The sequence below is a fragment of the Athene noctua genome, chromosome 1, assembly GCF_965140245.1.
Source record: "Athene noctua chromosome 1, bAthNoc1.hap1.1, whole genome shotgun sequence".
Classification (NCBI taxonomy): domain Eukaryota; kingdom Metazoa; phylum Chordata; class Aves; order Strigiformes; family Strigidae; genus Athene; species Athene noctua.
In genome coordinates, this window is record NC_134037.1 from 61868685 (window position 1) to 61885755 (window position 17071).

The 17071-nt window shown below is 38.4% G+C and overlaps 1 protein-coding gene across 5 annotated transcripts in view; it reads right to left on the reverse strand.

Moving 5' to 3' along the window:
- PTPRK (protein tyrosine phosphatase receptor type K) overlaps positions 1-17071 on the reverse strand; it is a 413815-nt gene that overhangs the window by 158522 nt on the left and 238222 nt on the right. For all 5 annotated transcript variants that reach the window (XM_074896287.1, XM_074896286.1, XM_074896285.1 and 2 more), the window contains exon 7: positions 11861-12154. In XM_074896287.1, the coding sequence (XP_074752388.1) occupies positions 11861-12154 (294 nt within the window). The remainder of the gene's footprint in view (positions 1-11860; positions 12155-17071) is intronic.

The window sequence follows — 17071 nt, forward strand, 5'->3', positions numbered from 1 at the left end:
TTCTCATTCTTTCTGAGACAGTCACTTGTGATATGTCTTGTTACACTGCCAGGTCATTTCTCTCTTCAGGCTCCTTAAATATCACCTGTCCAAGTTGACAATACATCTCTCCAGTGATGACATTATGCTTTGTCCCTTGCTAAATAGCTAGATTCTCACTTTACCAAAGAGGAAAAGTTACACTTTACTTGCAGAAATTAAAACATTACAGGCTGGCCACTATGTTAGTGCTCTGTTTCCCAACGCTGCCCATCTGCAAGGACACTCAGCCCCCCAGCATCAAGGCATCTTACACTGGAACAGCCCAGGCTTGTGTGCTCTTTATGTTCTTGTTCCTCATAAAGGAAGCTAGTCCTGACATGACTAAATTCAGAAAGATTAATTAATTTTTTTTTTTTTTTTTTAAAAAAAGAAAGCATATACAATGACTTCCACATTCTTTTAAATGCCATCACATCCACTGAGAGGAACTTCTATTACAGAAGTTACACTGCTTTGAGTACCCCATTTTCTCTTACCAGCAATTATTCTGTGCAGCAAACCTTGCTCCAATAAGCACACCTTCAGCAGCAGAGACAAGAGTTTCTTCATGAGCTGTCAGTGCTATGTGATACTTAATCCGACTACAAGTCCACACCAGCTGGAGTAAGGCACAGGATGAAACACAGAAAGAAGGATGGTGAGAGTAACAGGTATTTAAAACGAGATTTTTGCAATCCAAGGTTGCAAAACCATATTGCAAAGGCTACAAGTCTTTTGTAGCTGCTCTTTGTTACAATTGCTGCTTCTTTGTTTCCTGGCCTGAGTTGCTGTCTAGACAGGCAAAAGGAAGCATGCCCATCAAACCTGACAGCCTTACATGGAACTATTATTGCAGGGAGGCTGCTCTTCTGAGGCTGGAAAAAACCACACGTGGGCACATGTGTGTCCACTGAGAGAACATGTGAAGTGTCGAAGAGATTAGTTTTAGGAGAACAACGTGTATAACAAAAGCATCTGACATCTTCTAATAGAAGTCTGTCCACAAGGCAGACTTTCAGAGTGCTGAAAGAGCAGAGCTCCCACAGAACCTGTTCCCTGTGGGGCGCAGCGGCCTGGCTGAAGCCTCACCCCTAGGAATCCACAGCATATCTATTTCCAAAAGATCTTTAAATCACCTAGAGTCATCACAGAAGTCTTTGTACAGACTCAGAACTCCCACCTTAAACTTGCAAATCCTTTCTTAAACACAGAGACAGTAAGCTGATTTGTGAAGGCAATATTGAAGAGCGGTAGCACTTTTGTTTCCACTGTGGGAACCAGATCAAATTAACACAAGGGGAAAAAACCTAAGTTTGTGAACTGACTTTATTTAAAGCACACAGCAACTAGTAAATTCAGGACTAAATAATTCACAGTAAGACATAAAGATCATGGTTATATATGTTTATTGATTTCTATATAATATTACTGTTGTATATTTTTTTTCCTCATTGTACAAACTATGGGTATATGTTCTGAATATGCTGATCCATAAAGTGACAGTGAAAAACGTCTACCATCTTAATTTGTCTTTCAAACATGCATTCACCACCTTTTCCAATTACTGCTAGGCAAGATAAGTCATATCTATGAAACTTTTTACTTGTTTCTTTTCTGTACATGTTCTTATGCTATATTCATCACTGAATGATCTGCAAACCTTCCACAAGCACATTATCCAATGTGAGTAATTTTTACAACGTATTACTTGTTCTCTCATACATTGTTTAGACAGAAGCATCTGTCTAGAAGTGGTTTTGCTTCTAACTTTTAAATTGTTTCACAGCTGAAGGAAAGAAGTATCTGGGGGGTGGCGGGGGGTGGAGAAGGGTATTGTTATATTCCGAAAAATAAAAAATTCGAGCAACAGAAGAAGAAAATTTAGTAATGGCTACCTAAGAAGTCTTAAGAGGTGAAGTGGCACACACACACAAAAAGGGAACACGCTCAACTAGCATGACCCTTAATTACAGCTATTCAGAGGATGGGAGAGAAGTGCTAAGGAAGCCAAAAAACAATTAAATTCAGGAATAAATTGATCTCTACTGATTTCTATACAGTATGGTTGCTGCATTCTTCCCACACTCCCCACACCACCCCTTACTATATCAAGTGAACACCAAGAGTAGACTCTTCATGGACAAAGAAATGTTGGTCATACTAAGAGCTGAATGAAGACCAGTTGTACTAGTTAATTTTCAAAGTGGGGGGTGTCTGTCCACAGGACCACAAAAATGACATCAGTAACAAAATTTGTCACTGAATTAATAAAAATTTCTTCTCTAAAATATGCCCACTGCCCTGAATTCAAATTACAACCTACTTATCTGTAGAAAGCATTCAGACAGATAAAACCAAAATCTCGTTGAAGACAGCACAATAAAAATAAGTGAAGTGTTTGCTCTGGAAAAAAAAGGTAAAAAAAATCACGAGGTAAATGAAAATGAGAGAAATTGCTGGAAAACGTGCATATCAACCCTGCTTTCCAAATAGCATGGAAACACAAAGTGAACTCATTTGTCAAAGGTGACAAAACAGCCACAAACAGAAAGCAAGTTTCTTGAATTGCAGTTCAGCACGGTCTTCAAAGGTCGTTACTTTAAGGAAATATGGTGCAACTGAACTAGTTTACTTATTTGTAATCATCTAAGCTGCTACAAGTTGTAAACTGTGAATGCAGCACATCATATTCCCAGTGGGTGCCTGTGCTCTGACATTTCAGCCCAATTGGTAGAGTTCATTTTACAGACAAAAAAAGGACATTGTCAAATATAGTGTTAGCAGTCCCTCAGATTCAGCATAATCCTCTAAAATAAAGGTAATAAACTGCAAAATGTGTGCTTATGGTAACTGTTAGTATCTGAAATGTTTAATTATCTGAATGATAATTGAACATGCTGCCATTTCCAAGAGTAATGAAATGGCATTCAGCAATTAATGACCTGGAAAACAAAATGCATAAAATAGTTTTAAAAGGTAATATGAAATGAAAAATACGAGTATACAAATGAAATGGTAGGCTGTTTATGCAGTGGGGCTGGAGATGTGAAACAAGGAAAATATATTTCAACCACATGAGAAATCATTGCCTAAATTACGTCTGCATCTCTAAAACCAGTATTAATTCTCATCACATCACACCTTAACAACAAGATTTTGTTTTCAGATTCTAAGTTTCTGCCATAATTCTTTTATTTTGGTTTCCTAATCCTTCTTACAACAACCTCTTCTACCACACCATACCTTTAAATCCATAGAACAGGATGCTACACTGATTTAAGGAAGGGTTGGGGAGATGAAGACAAAGGGTTCGGGTCAGAAGGAAACTAATTTGGTAAGCAGTCTCAAATATGCACCTTCAAAAGCTTTGAAACAGTCTCCAATACTAAGAAAAAGGTGAGAAATTTTGCTCTGGTTTACACAGCCAAGGCCTACAGGAGCTTTTTTGGTTCCAGTGCCCAAGTGACAGCCCTAATGGTCAGTGATCCACACATTGTGTCAGCCCATGCCTACGGCCTGAGCCCGCCTTTTCCCACTCTGTACATATGGACTTTTTTTTTTTTTTAAATTATACTGCAGCTGGCCTTCCCGAAACAGATTAGCATCACTCAAACCATGTAAAATAGTAACCCAATTCTTTTTGGAAGTGGGTTTTTTTCTATGACTTTCATAATCTTTTGCAATTTGCCAGCTTTATTGTAGTTGTATTTTCTTTATAAATTACATGGAACTGTTCCTGATAGGACCCAAACAGAAATGTTTATTCAGTTAATCCATAAAAATGGTTTTAGATATATAAGCCAGTTCTTCTCCATTTGAGTCGATTTTATTCTGGTTTCTTAATCAAAATGTTTATATCAAATTAAATGCATTACAGAAGAACAATATTGCCTTTATTAACCAAATCTGTAATCTAATTTTGAAAAATCAAGTTATTCTGACAAGATCAGTATTCCATAAGCCTGTTGACTGTCTCTAATTATATTACTTTCTTAATTCTTCATTAATCAACCCTTGTATTGGCTGTTTCATTATTCTGTTTAGAATTAAAGTCAAGATGACAAGCTTTTAATTAACTGGGTGATCCTGATCCTTCATGTCAGTATTTTTACTGTTTGTTTACAAGTCATCTGGAACATTCCAGGACTGCTCCAGTTTTGTGTTTTGTTTTTTTTTTTAAAAACAGCAAACAAAACCAGGTAACATTAAGAATGCTGACAAGCCATTTTAGGATTCTGGACCTACTGACCACCTGAGGTGTAATTTGACATCAGCTGCTGCTTAATATGCTCCTCAACTTACTGTTATAATGGAAGCTTTTTCATTATCATACCATACAAAAGCATCACATGGCCCATTCTCCCTCTCAGCACCAGCAGGAGGATTTACTGAGAAATAAAATGAAGAAAGTGAAATTCACTCAGTTTTGTGTCACACAGTCTAGGTTCAAATTAGGAGGAAAGAATTATGCTGCCCACTTTCAAAATGAAACAAAGTTGGAAAAAACAAGAAAAGCAAACAAGAAATAAATGAAAAACAAAGATTCCTCTAGCAGAATGAAGCCCAAAGAATCAATGTCAGTAAGAACGAGGGCTTTGGTGAAGCCTGTCCTAACTTTGGGAGAATGTTAATTTGAACTTTATCCAGATCTCACTCTAGTATGAATGATATGGTATTTCTCTGTAATGGCTTTGGAGGAGAAAGACATATGGGGGAGAGAGAAAGAATAAGAAATGCATTTGGGAAATCTCATGAACATTCCTCCCCCGATCAGCACATTCTGCTGGTACTGCTTTCCTCTTCTACCCTTCCACATTGCCACTCCTGCTATTCACAGCCCCTTCTACCTACTCCATGCTACTCTGCCAACAGCGCCAAAATAACAGTGAAAAGTAAGTGTGCTTCCAAAACTCACATTTAAGTGTTGCAATGACCAGAGCAACTTTCAAAACCTTATTCAAATTTTCCCTGCTTAATTTTTAACAGTGATAAATGAAAATACAATAAAAGCAAGTCCTATGAAAGTTTGTTATTTAGGTACTTAAAAATTCTCAAAGACTGCAAAAGTAATATTGCACTCCTAAACAGCTGAGACACCTTAATTATGAAAGCAAAGTAATTAAAGTATCGAGCACACTAATGAATCATACTAAAAAACTATTTATTTCAATTGAAATTATAATAGAAGTCACAGTTCAAAAAAAAGCTCCAGTCTTCTGAAAGGGTAAGATTATCTCAGCCTGCAGTCATGTTCTTTGGAAGCAAACACAGACCAAGAATCTGTGAACTTCAGTCCCCAAACTGAGACGAAGCTATAATCAGGTTCTGAGTTATCTGGCCTGGGTGCACCCATAGCATTTTCAAGTGCTGCAATATGAATTACTGCCCACGTCCATTCTTTTACAGCTGGAATGGGCACCGTGGATTTATGTACTGCAATACATTTTCTTGCCACAGACAGCACTCCTCTTGGAAATGTGATCTATTGACTAGTTACACGCACTTTGGATAAATCATGACGGTCTCAGTGCTGTGGCACGCTCGGCTCTGGGAAACGCCGCCGAACAAGCTGAGGTGAGACAGGAGATGCAGGAATTGCTTGCAAGACAGGGAAGCTCGAGGTGGGGTTGACAGCTGCTCTTTTTGTTCCCCCAGCCTCCCTAACACAGCTGAAGCAGTATCCTGACTTAGCGTCCTTTCCCAGAGAGAACCACTAACTTGAACTGAAGGGCTTCCCTCAACTTGGTGGACTTTGCACTGAAGCCCTGACTGCCCAGCATGTTAGGTGTCAATGACCACAACCATGTCTTGCTGTGGCTAACTTCTCTTGCCCTGCCCACTGGTAGAGACCTCAGAAAGAAGGCAAAGGAAGAGGTCACTGCACACAACAGAAGCTGGGGAACGTTAAAGGAACCCACGTACCTAGGTCTGCTACCCTAACCATGAGTGAAGAGCAATGTGGTTCACTGCCAAATATAACACTACACAATAAAGAACTAGCCATGAACAAAGCTTATCCCAAAAATGAAGCACAAGAGAATTCAGGAAACCCATGTCTCATTGTATAACATGGCACTCACAATGTCACAGGAAGAAAGTTTCCAGTTAGTGCAGAGGGAGTTTGCAGCTGCAAATACCAAAAAAATTATACTAAGCAAGGCTGAATATAGTGAACAAAAAAAGTTGAAAACTAATTTAGGGGAGGTCAGTGTCTGAACTTGCAGTTTACTGCCAATTCAACTGAGTCATCAGCATTGTGCTTCTTTGAAAAAGAGGATAGCATGCTTAATTTACACAATCTGACAAGAACTTGGCTAGGCAGTCTGCCTGGTCTCCTGCTAGGTAAGTCAGCTGCACTACGGTCCTTTCTTATGGATATAAGCATCATTAGGATTCTATATGTGGTATGGGTATCTGAACAGTGGCAAGCAACACAATAAGCAGAGTATGGTCACATGTGCCAGATGATGGTCTAAATCTGATAGCTCTTCTACAGGATGCTCTCTCAGTAACAATTCTGGTATTCACTCCTAAAGGGAATATGATGAAGTTCCTTAGTCCAGACTTTCTCCATTGTTTAAATACCATTTTTTTCCCTATATCATAGCCAACTGGTAAACCTATATGGAACAAGAGACTGGTGCATTTGGTATCTGATAGCGAGATTTTAAATGTTTCCAATTACTACCTGGCCAAAAGCCCAGAAACAGTCATGAGTGCCAAACATTTGTAAAAACAACAGCAACTTATAAATATTGGTGTAATGTGAGTCCTTCTGCAATGACGAATGTAAAATAATTTCTGAAGTATCCCATTCGTTTAGTTTCCAGTTGTTAATCTTTAGTTTATTCTAAGAGTGTTCAGCTTGTAAACAACAAAAATATGAGTAATAAATACATGTAATTTAAGTGCCCAAAATGTATTGAAGCTCCTCTTGAAACTGTACTGTAAGTCTCTAATGATATCTACTTTGAGGGGAAAAAAAGGTAATGATTCTGTTTAAAACATTAAGATAGCTGCTTTGCTGTGAACATCTTCTGTCTACTTTCAAAAAATTTTAAATGATTGAAAATTACACATTTATCTGTACTTTCATTAGATTTCAAAGATTTAAATAATAATTTAAGATGCACTACTGCAAGAGACACAAATAAAGAGCACAGCTTATCTGTTCAGTGCCATGTTTTCCAGAATCCTCCTGTGATGTTGACTGTACCCAATTTTACAAGCCCATTGCCTCACATACCAACATCCTAAATTCTCATGTACAGCACACAGCAAAGCCTATAAATTCCGCTCACAACCTTGAACCCTCCATCTCCACTCTGCAAAGTGTAAAAGGTAAACACCACTAACTGAAGAAGCACTCTACACATCCCACATCGGCACAGAAGATTCTAGACTGCACTGTGCCTTTCGCTCCACTTATTTTAAAAATCAATCACAATTTTTGTGTAACTAGAACAACATTTTAGTTCTCCAGATGGCTATGCAAGGTCACTTTCTCAATGGCAACATCATGGGGTCTCTCTGTTAAAAATCCCAAGGAAATGAACAAAAACATCAAGCTTGTTTTGTTTTCCAATGTTTCCCCATATTTTGCTTTCTTTTCTTTTTTTTTGCTAGAGGTGAATTCAGCAGTATTCTGTATCCTATGTATTTTATTTTCAAAATTAATTCATGTGCAAACTGTAAACATTCTGTGCTTCAAAAAGGCAGACAAAATGCAGCCCAGCTCCCCAAGCCTTCAACTGCAGGCGATCTATGCCAGCGCTGCACTGCTGAACCAGCATCTCTGCTATTGTACCTTGAGGCTGACTGTTACCAACAGCTAGGGCTCTTCGATGGATGACTTTGAACAAAATAATGATAATAACAATAATAGTAGTTTCTTTCTCAGCTCTAGTAAAGCTTCCCCTCCCCCTTACTCATTTCATTATCAAAATCAAATAATATGGTAACAGTTTATTCAAATCAAGCCATTTGGAAAAAACCTAAAAACACAGAGGACTCTTTCTCCAACTGCTCTACAATTCTTCATGTTTTACTGAAAATCACACCCTTGCACTGAAGTTCAGTAAAGCAGGAACAAGCAATTCCACTGTGTACATATATTAAGCTCTGGACAGGCTGAACTATTGACCTCCTTTGCCACTAAAATATCAGTTAATCATAAAACTGAGCTGTGAGCTGTTACTCAGAAGCAGAGAAAAACTTCTAACTTAACAGTTGATAAAGCAGGCTAAGTGGACAATTTTAGATTACCACATTTTCTACACCCCCCCCCCCCACACTCCCCCAAAGGAAAGGCAATCACAACTCAGAGAATACGCTCATGACAACACACCCCAAAGCTACAGAAAACAGCCTTAAAGAGTACTTCTGATTAAAGTGAAACCCTCTGCCTTTCACTTTGGTTTTAAAATGCTTGAGAAGTGAATAATTTGAGCAATGACACCAGGCAAGAGGTGTAGTCATACTGAAATAAAGCCCAGGTGCCCCATGAGGATTGATGGGGAGGAAGGAGTCTTCAGCATCAGCAGTTTGAGATTATTTGTGCCTAACCCCATGCAGCCAGGAACACAATGCCATGCTTGGCACCGACTTCTGTGTTTAGAAATGGAAATACAAAGCATATACCTGGCTATTAAGGAGGATAATGTCAGAAAATGTTTTGCTTCATATGTTTTAGTCTTACTTCAGCTGTTTAAAAACACTCACTGGTTTCATGTATTTGACTGCTCAGCACTGCCTTTAATTCCAGACTGATAAAACAATGAGCAAGTTTTCTAGCAAAATGTTGTCACTCAGCTCCAGCTCAGGACAGATTACCTGGGAAATGTTGGGTAGACAAACAGGCTGTTGGAGGACTTTCAACTAGTGGAAGAATTATTTCTTCATTAGAAACAAGCTTGTTTAGTATTAGCAGAAACATTTACTAAATGAATCACCAGACACTGGTTTTGCTATGAGGAAGACAGAAAATGATCCAAATACCTAATAATAGAAGTGAATGTCTGATACCAAGATAAATACAATCATCACTCAAATCGTTCAGAACTAGGATAAGTCCCCAGCAAAGCACAGGCCAAATGATCAATAATATGTTATTAAGAAATGTCATGAAATTATAAATACTGAATGAATTATGGCAAAAATAATTTTCAATCTTCACTTGAAAACAATGCTAATATTTACTTAGGTCTTAAATAAACAGAAAGCAGAATGCTAACCTATTCTTATTGATGTGTCAGTGAGTTTGCTATTGCTGCTATTTAGAATGTAAACATTAAAAACTCATCAGATCAACATTTGCTAATGGGTGCTTTTTAATCCATATAGAGAGCAGTCAAACTTCATGCTGAAAATTCACTTATTTCCCACTACTCCAATTGATGCTAAGCAGATAATCAATTATAACTTGTTTCAGAATTTAAACTAATACATAAAAAACTTATGGAAAGACAAAATTGACAAAGAACATCGACAGAAAAGAGAGTATCTGTCTGAAAAATAAGTGATCTTGTCAGAAACAAGAATTAGGAGTAATTGAAGAATCTCCAGAAAGAAGACACTGCTGCAGAGATGTCATCTAATATAGCACAGTAAATCACCTGCCAGTCACTCGTACAATACCAGCAGCAGAGACTGCAGGGTGAGCTATTCCATTCCAGAGAGCTTTACCTTCTCTTATAAATCTTCTCTTCAGAAGAGACTAATTTTTATGTTTATAGCTTGCCTTTTACAGGCAAATATTTAAAAAAAAATATATATATTGACTTGGGCTTACAGTTGTCTTACAGAAGTCTTGGGGAAACACCACGGAAAAGGAAGGTCTGTCTTCATTTTCCAGACAGGTGAGGAGGCAGCAACCTGGTGCCGCCCCTGACTCATCCCTGATGCTGGGCATAATCCTTCAGTCTCCTCAAAGCCTTGCTGACTCACCTTTTTCTAATTGAAGCTTGTTAATAGTAACATTTATTCATCTTCGCTTTCACAGAATAAGAACCACCAGTCTTACTGCAAGGTAAACAGCTCGAAATTGTATTATTATTAATATTGCCATGGAAATTCAGATTTTTCAAGTATTTTTTTTGTTCATTTCCTAGTGGATTAAACTGAGTTGAAAATTTGTCTCAAGACAGACTAGATTTTGGTGCCTTATATGTGGGTGTTAAGTTAAAAACAAATTAAAAATAAAGTCACACCCACAATGATGCTGTTTCCCCTAAATGGCTTCTAAAAATACATCACATAAATCATGACTTCCTTTCTTTTCCTTTCCCATTAAAAAGCTTGAGTCTGTCACAACCTGGGTGAATGAAATTATATTTTTTCAAGCACTGGAAAAAAGAACCTGAACATTTGGGATTTGTTAGTCTCAGCTCAGTCTCTTTGAAACAGAGCTGTTTTAAAATTTCTGCTTTTTCAGAACAATGCCTAAACCAATTCAGTACAATAAATCAATGCTTTAACCTTACTTAGATCTAACGACTGCCATCTTAACTGAGATGGACACACAGATCTTTTTACTTCACAGGAAAGAAACTGAATTATAAACAAGATCACTTGTTTTTAAATTTTTAAAAAATGCCTTCAGTTTAGTCTTGTTCCAGGTGTGTGCCTCAGCTTCCAACAGTACTATGCCCAACTCCAAAACCCACTAGATTTTTGGGATTCATATCTATTGACCTAGTCCACTTGAAGTTCTTGCTTCTGATCCAGATCCTAAGACTCTTCTTTAGTAAACAAAATGAGAGGGGTCATCCTTGCTTACTTGAGAACTTGAACAGCTGTCCCACTGAGGTCTGTCATTAATTTGTGAAAAAAAAAACCCCAACATTTATATTTGTTTTATATATGTACACATATACATGAGACATATCTACAACTGCAGCTCTTCTTTCTTATTATTTTAATGTAGTTTTGAACAACCATTATCAGCACTCTGCTAAATCTAATATAGTGCGAACTTTAAAATACGGTCAGGCCCCAAAAATCCCAAGATTAACAAAAAAAAACCCACGGTTTAATTTCCACTTTTTTGCCTCTCAGTCTGATGTTCAAATCTATAATTTTTCTCCTCTGCAACTATGAGACATAGGTATTATCTTTCTTCCTATGAAAGCTGAGATTTAAATAACTTTAAGTAGCTTTAGAAGGAACAGCATATAACATGAATTGGCAGTGCTTAATCTTCTTGGTGCTGGCCATGCCAGGGCACTCTAACAAACCAGAAGCAGACTGCAGGATTCAGCAGCACTTGATTTTGGTGGTGGTATTCAAAAAATGGAGAAAACACTCTATTAATATTTGAAATTGTATTTTAGGAGTTAAAAGACTTTAATAGTTGTATTTTAGTTGTTGAAGATTCTGGTATATCTGCTTGGAAAAAGAAAAATTATGCAGAAGTACACTACATTTCTTGTAAAATGCTATTTCTTGAACAGATTTTTCTTCTCCCTTGCAAGTTCCTTTATGTGCAAGGTTACTTAAAATATAAGGGAAAATATGCAGGTGAAAAAATGGGTGGATTGTCCGTTCCAGAAATGATGATGTCTCCTTCTTTGCATGAGAAGTAAAATATTTTCTTAGCTTTCTAACACCCTGGCTCCTAAATTACCCTCTCAGGGTTAGCAAACAGCAACCTACACAGTGACCAGGCAAAGCGAGGGACACAGCAAACCCTCACTGGCCCAGAAATCTGGGGAACCTGTGGGTACCAAGGAAACCCTAAAATTCTGCTTAAAGTTAATTAGAGCCAACAAGCCCGCCGAACAATTAAATCATTAAATAAAGAGTTTTGTTTGCTTGTTCATTTTTCCAAAGCAGCACTCACCGGCACATTTGGTCCTGGTGATGAGCGGTGGTCCTGGCTGCCCAGTCCCACCTTCACCTGGTCTGGTGAGCAGGACCCGAATCTCATATTCAGTGTCGGGGTCCAAGTGCCAGAGCTTGTAAGTCGGTGCATTGACAGCATGGGTTTCAGTCCAGGTCCCAGATGTCATTCGATACTCCACTTCTTTCAGAATAATGGGTCCGTCCCCAATGATTGAGTTGGCATTCAGCTGAATGAGCAAGTATGTGGGCCCAACACCCAGCAGCTGCGGGGGTGCTATAGGCCGAGGTGGCTCTGTAGGGGAGACAAAAAAAAAATAAAATCCAGTGATAAAATGAAAGCTGGAAAACCCATTAAGAAGGCGGCTCCTTCCACAGAAAGTTTTCACGTTTTGATCAGCAAAGATTTCAAAACTCAAAAGCAAAATTAAAGTGACATCAATGAAGAAAAGCTGAGGAGAATTTCAGCTGATGGAAGCAAGTAGTACACCACTGGCATCTGCCCAATGCTACTTTTTCCATGTAAAAATCTCAGCTAGGGACCACAAAATCCTAGTTGATATACATATTGCTATTTCTTAACATTCTTTCTGAAAAAAATCTGGGTTCCTGCTCATTTATATAATTTACTATGGCAATAACTTGAGATTTTCAGAAACGTGACTGATTTTCTTTTATTGACAGAAGACACATATGTACTTTGCTTTAAGAAACAGTTACAATAGTTGATACAGTAGCCCTACACAAAATATTCTTGAGTATCACTGCAGTTCTTTTGAAACCCACCAGACGCAGTTAGGGTAAATGATACAGATGCCCATTACAGGCATTCAGAATACTTGGAACTGAGCAAAACTGCCAGGAGAATGACCAAGATGTATAGCAACGACATAATATTTTATTCTTCAGTAACTTACTACAGATTTAGAAACTCAAACAATAGGATGTACATTGCCTTTTGTCTTCCTCTGTTCTCATCACCTTCTGCCTGCCTAAATGTTTCAACACAGCCGCTAAGTGAAAAGGTAACTATGGACCAAACAGGGAGGTGAGGTCCCCCTTACCCTGAGAAATGTTTAAGTAGAGAAGCAGCACACTGCCTCAGTGTGATTTATTTTGAAAAACAAATCACAAGCAACATGTACTTTTCTAATAAAATGGATCCACTGATAAACACGGAAGGCTCATTTTCATTCCAGATGGCTCATATTTCAACTAATTTGTTTCAGTTAATTAGGCAACAATGCTAAATTCAACGCACACAGGGGTTTCACACAGCAGTGATGCAGAACTAACAACGCAGCAACTCTGAGCAAGTAAAGGGGATCTCATGGCCAGTACATTAAAAATACTCAACCCCAGACCAGATGATTTCCCAAGAGGGGGGCTCTTCTCATCACCACTTCCCCTACCGCTCTGCACAAAAGAAGTTAAGACACAGAATCATTGCACATACTCTGCCTCCCAGGAGTGACCCTACCGGTGTCCCTGACAGAGCCTGCGGGGCGAGTGGTGACGGAGGGGCTTGCAGAGGGCTCCAGGCCTCCTCTGACATCCCACCCTTCCTGCATGGTGAAGTTCGGCTAACGACTCCCTGGTTCTCTACATCCAGCAGTAAAGTTCCCCCTCCAGATACCAGAGCTGGCTCCCAACTGTATTTAACAGTTCGGTAAGCAACCAAGTTTCCCACATTTTGATACCAGAGTATTTCTTGAAGACTTTTTTCTAAATTAGCTGTGTCCTAGGCCACTCAGTTTGGGGACCAGGGAATCTGTGAAGGTGGCGTAGTGGCTGCAAGTAGAGCCGATTTTCTCCTCCCAGAGTGAAAAGGTGAACACTCTAAAATGTTCCTCTTTCTGCTCTGGGATATGCAAAACTCTAGAAAGTATCTCAATTAATTATTAACATGTTTTACCCTGCTTTGGCAAGAACTGTGTATATGAACTAATTTAGATCCCTACCTGCATCAAAGTTCAGAAATGCAGCCAGGCTTAATGAGGGCAGTTTATTTGCTCTGGAACTAACACATTAAATGTCAAACTAATGAATTCTAAGGTCAGTGTATATTACAGCAGAAAACATAAACATTGACGAGCATGATGCACTACCAACTCCAAGTTATAAACCTCTAAAACATAAGGCTATGTTTAGAAGTATATACTTTGATTAAGAGCACGATTATCACAAATAAAACCTCACATTAATGAGACTAATATACCATTGCATATTAAATTTTTATGTTAAGAGATAAAGCGTATTCTTATATTAGCATATGCATTTTGTTTTTAAGCTCTTGAGGACAAGGAGACTTATTTATAAAGTCTCTCCCAGTTCCAATAAATTATGCATGAATTTTAATCAGTTAGCAAATGAACAAGTAATTGTTCTGCAGCATTATTAATATTCTTCATAATACAATATACTATCAGAACCAGAGGTGAGGTGCAACCAGAAATCCCAAAAGTACACTAAGTATCAACTGAAGCATGCAATCTCAATATACCAGGATAAACTTTTCTGATGTTACCCAATTAACTTTCTATTAATTATTCTAATTCGTTATTCTATAACCAGATCCATCAAATATTCCCCAATTATAATTTGAAATAACATCATTTCCTTTTATACATACAGCAACCTGAAACTTCTAAGGTTTAAAAACTGCCATTGATAACTAAAAGAACAAAGCCATTATTAATGTTTTTTTTTGCCACTCCTGTAGCAAATACCACACATATCAACAATACTCCTCTTTCAGTGAGTTTTTAAACACAGTTTACATTCTTCAAGGAAGTGATGTTGCTGGCTTTTCACTCTAGCCATCTGGGTCCACCTAGTAGTAAATCAATAATACAGTTTCAGAGTGTCCTGAGAAGGCAGTCTACCAAAAATGAAAAACCTCTTATATGAGGTATGAAAAAAGGAGATGTATGAAAGGGAATCCCAAAGAAAATAACCCTCACAGAAGTTTGGTCTGGTTTATAAACAATATAAAAACTCAGCTTCAGGCAAACCAAGTGACAGCTCTGGAGTTGAGAGCCTGGATCCGAGGTAGCGTTGCAGGAAGCTGAGGCTCACCAGTTACCCACCACGGCAGTCTCCGTCCTGCCCGGCCCTGCTGAGGCACTCTGCCTGCAGATAGATGGACACTACTCAAATGCATTCTGTGGCTTTCAATCCCCGACACCCACAGCCAGGTCAAGCAGCATGGTGACTTCCCTCCATCCCCCTGCTGCCCTGGTCACTTCAACCAAACCATGGAACTCTACCCTTTCTTTCTGCCAAAAAAGACCCACCCCCCTCAATTACTATGAGCAGGTGTGGCTAAGGCACACAGTATTCATAGCAAGCAATTTTTATTGAGCATGGTTCCCCCCTTCTCAGCCATAAACCCTCTGTGAATAGCCTTAAAGGTTCTAAAGAACATTTCATGAAAAAATATTTCAACCCACAGATGGTTTATTAACTCATCAGTAGAATCACAATTTCAATAGGTATTTAAGCCACTCCCACTAAAGAGTTTGAACAGAGAACCTGCATGGCAAGTTTCATTTTTTCCTTCGCTAAGCAAAATATTTAGAATTCCTTTTCCAGTGTAACTAGTTTAATTACTGTCTCATTTTATGACTATATTTTTTAGTCACTGCTTAAAGGTGTTAAATCTGATGAAATCCCCCAGTATGCATGGCCACTAACATCTCTGAAAGACTATATAAAAAACCCACTTGTACATCTGCAAGACATTAAAGAAATGAAAGTATTTTCATGCATAGCATTTTGCAGTATTTGGTCATTTCTGGTTTTGACATAAAATGCCCACAGCTAACTTAATCAAAAATTAAGACTGACATTTCATCAGTACAAAGTTCTCATTCTGCTGAGCTACTAGCAGTACATTCTGCTCACATCAGTATGTATATGACATTAGATATTAAATGTACTGTGATATTTAGGCACCAATGACCAGAATAAGCATGCAGCATCAACACCAGCTATGTCTTCCTACAGTTAAGCAGCTGTGTCATATTCTTAATATTAAATATTGTATGCAAATAATTATGTATTCATAGACAGAAAAACCAACCAGAAAAGGTCGCTAGTGTTATTACTACAGTAAAAAGTATGCATAAAACTTCCTACGTTCCCAAGTAACATATGCACACTATGTTGTTTAATACCATTTACCCAGCCTGGGTGACAATACCCCTACTATGTTGCCCTCCAAGACTAAACACCTCCTAAATTTAAAATAAAAGAAGGAAGTCTCATTATTTTCTTAGCGGTAATCATATACCGTTGATTATCAGTTCAAAGCAGGGGAAAATAAGAGAAAATCAAACCAAACCAGAATCCTACAGGCTGTTCCACTTTGGAGGAAAAGCTGATACTGGATGCATGTCTGATAAAATCTTATATATTTACCTGAAGTCATGTTTCACTAAACATAACATGACCAGGTACAGGAGACTGCTGCCTTGCTCACAGCAGAAGGGTCTGGGGAGGTGAGGAGGAGAGGGCTGATCACCATACAGCCTGACCATGAAAGATAGGTCTGTGCCTTCATTCTTGCCGCCCTCTATCCCACCGCTGCCTCGTATGGAGCCTTCAAACATTATTATTCTGCATTAATGCCTGCAAGCTCCCTCTGCTCACATGTGAAGCGTGCCTTCCCTCTGGTGATGGCATGTTCAGCCTTCTCTGTCAAATACAGTTGGTATGCTGATGGGTATCAACAGTTTAACTCAATATATACAACAGGGGTAATCATAAAAATCTTAATTTTTGCAAGTATAACAAGGCATTCATTTATTAAAAGAAGCCCAACATCAGTCTCACCCCTCCAGAAATTAAAATTGGTATGTCTTAACTATGCCATAAATTGGCAAGAAAGCAGGTAAATCAAAAGAATACTAATTTCCTGTAAAATTTTTCATAATTCAGAGAAACAAACAAATCCACATAAATACAGTTAATACTGGGTGTTCAGGGGAGTACAGCGGAGATGCCTCCACAAATGATTCAAGATTGACTCAGCTCCCACCTCGATCAAACTCATTCCCTCTTCTGGAGAAACTTCTTGCGAATCATTTTAAGTATATCTGCATATTTCTTGCAAGTACTGTGGGTTTCCAGTTGAGGGTCAGTGTCTGACCCGCACTGGCTATGCATAGCATTTTGCAGTTAGAGCATGATCTTTGCTGTACAAAGCCTC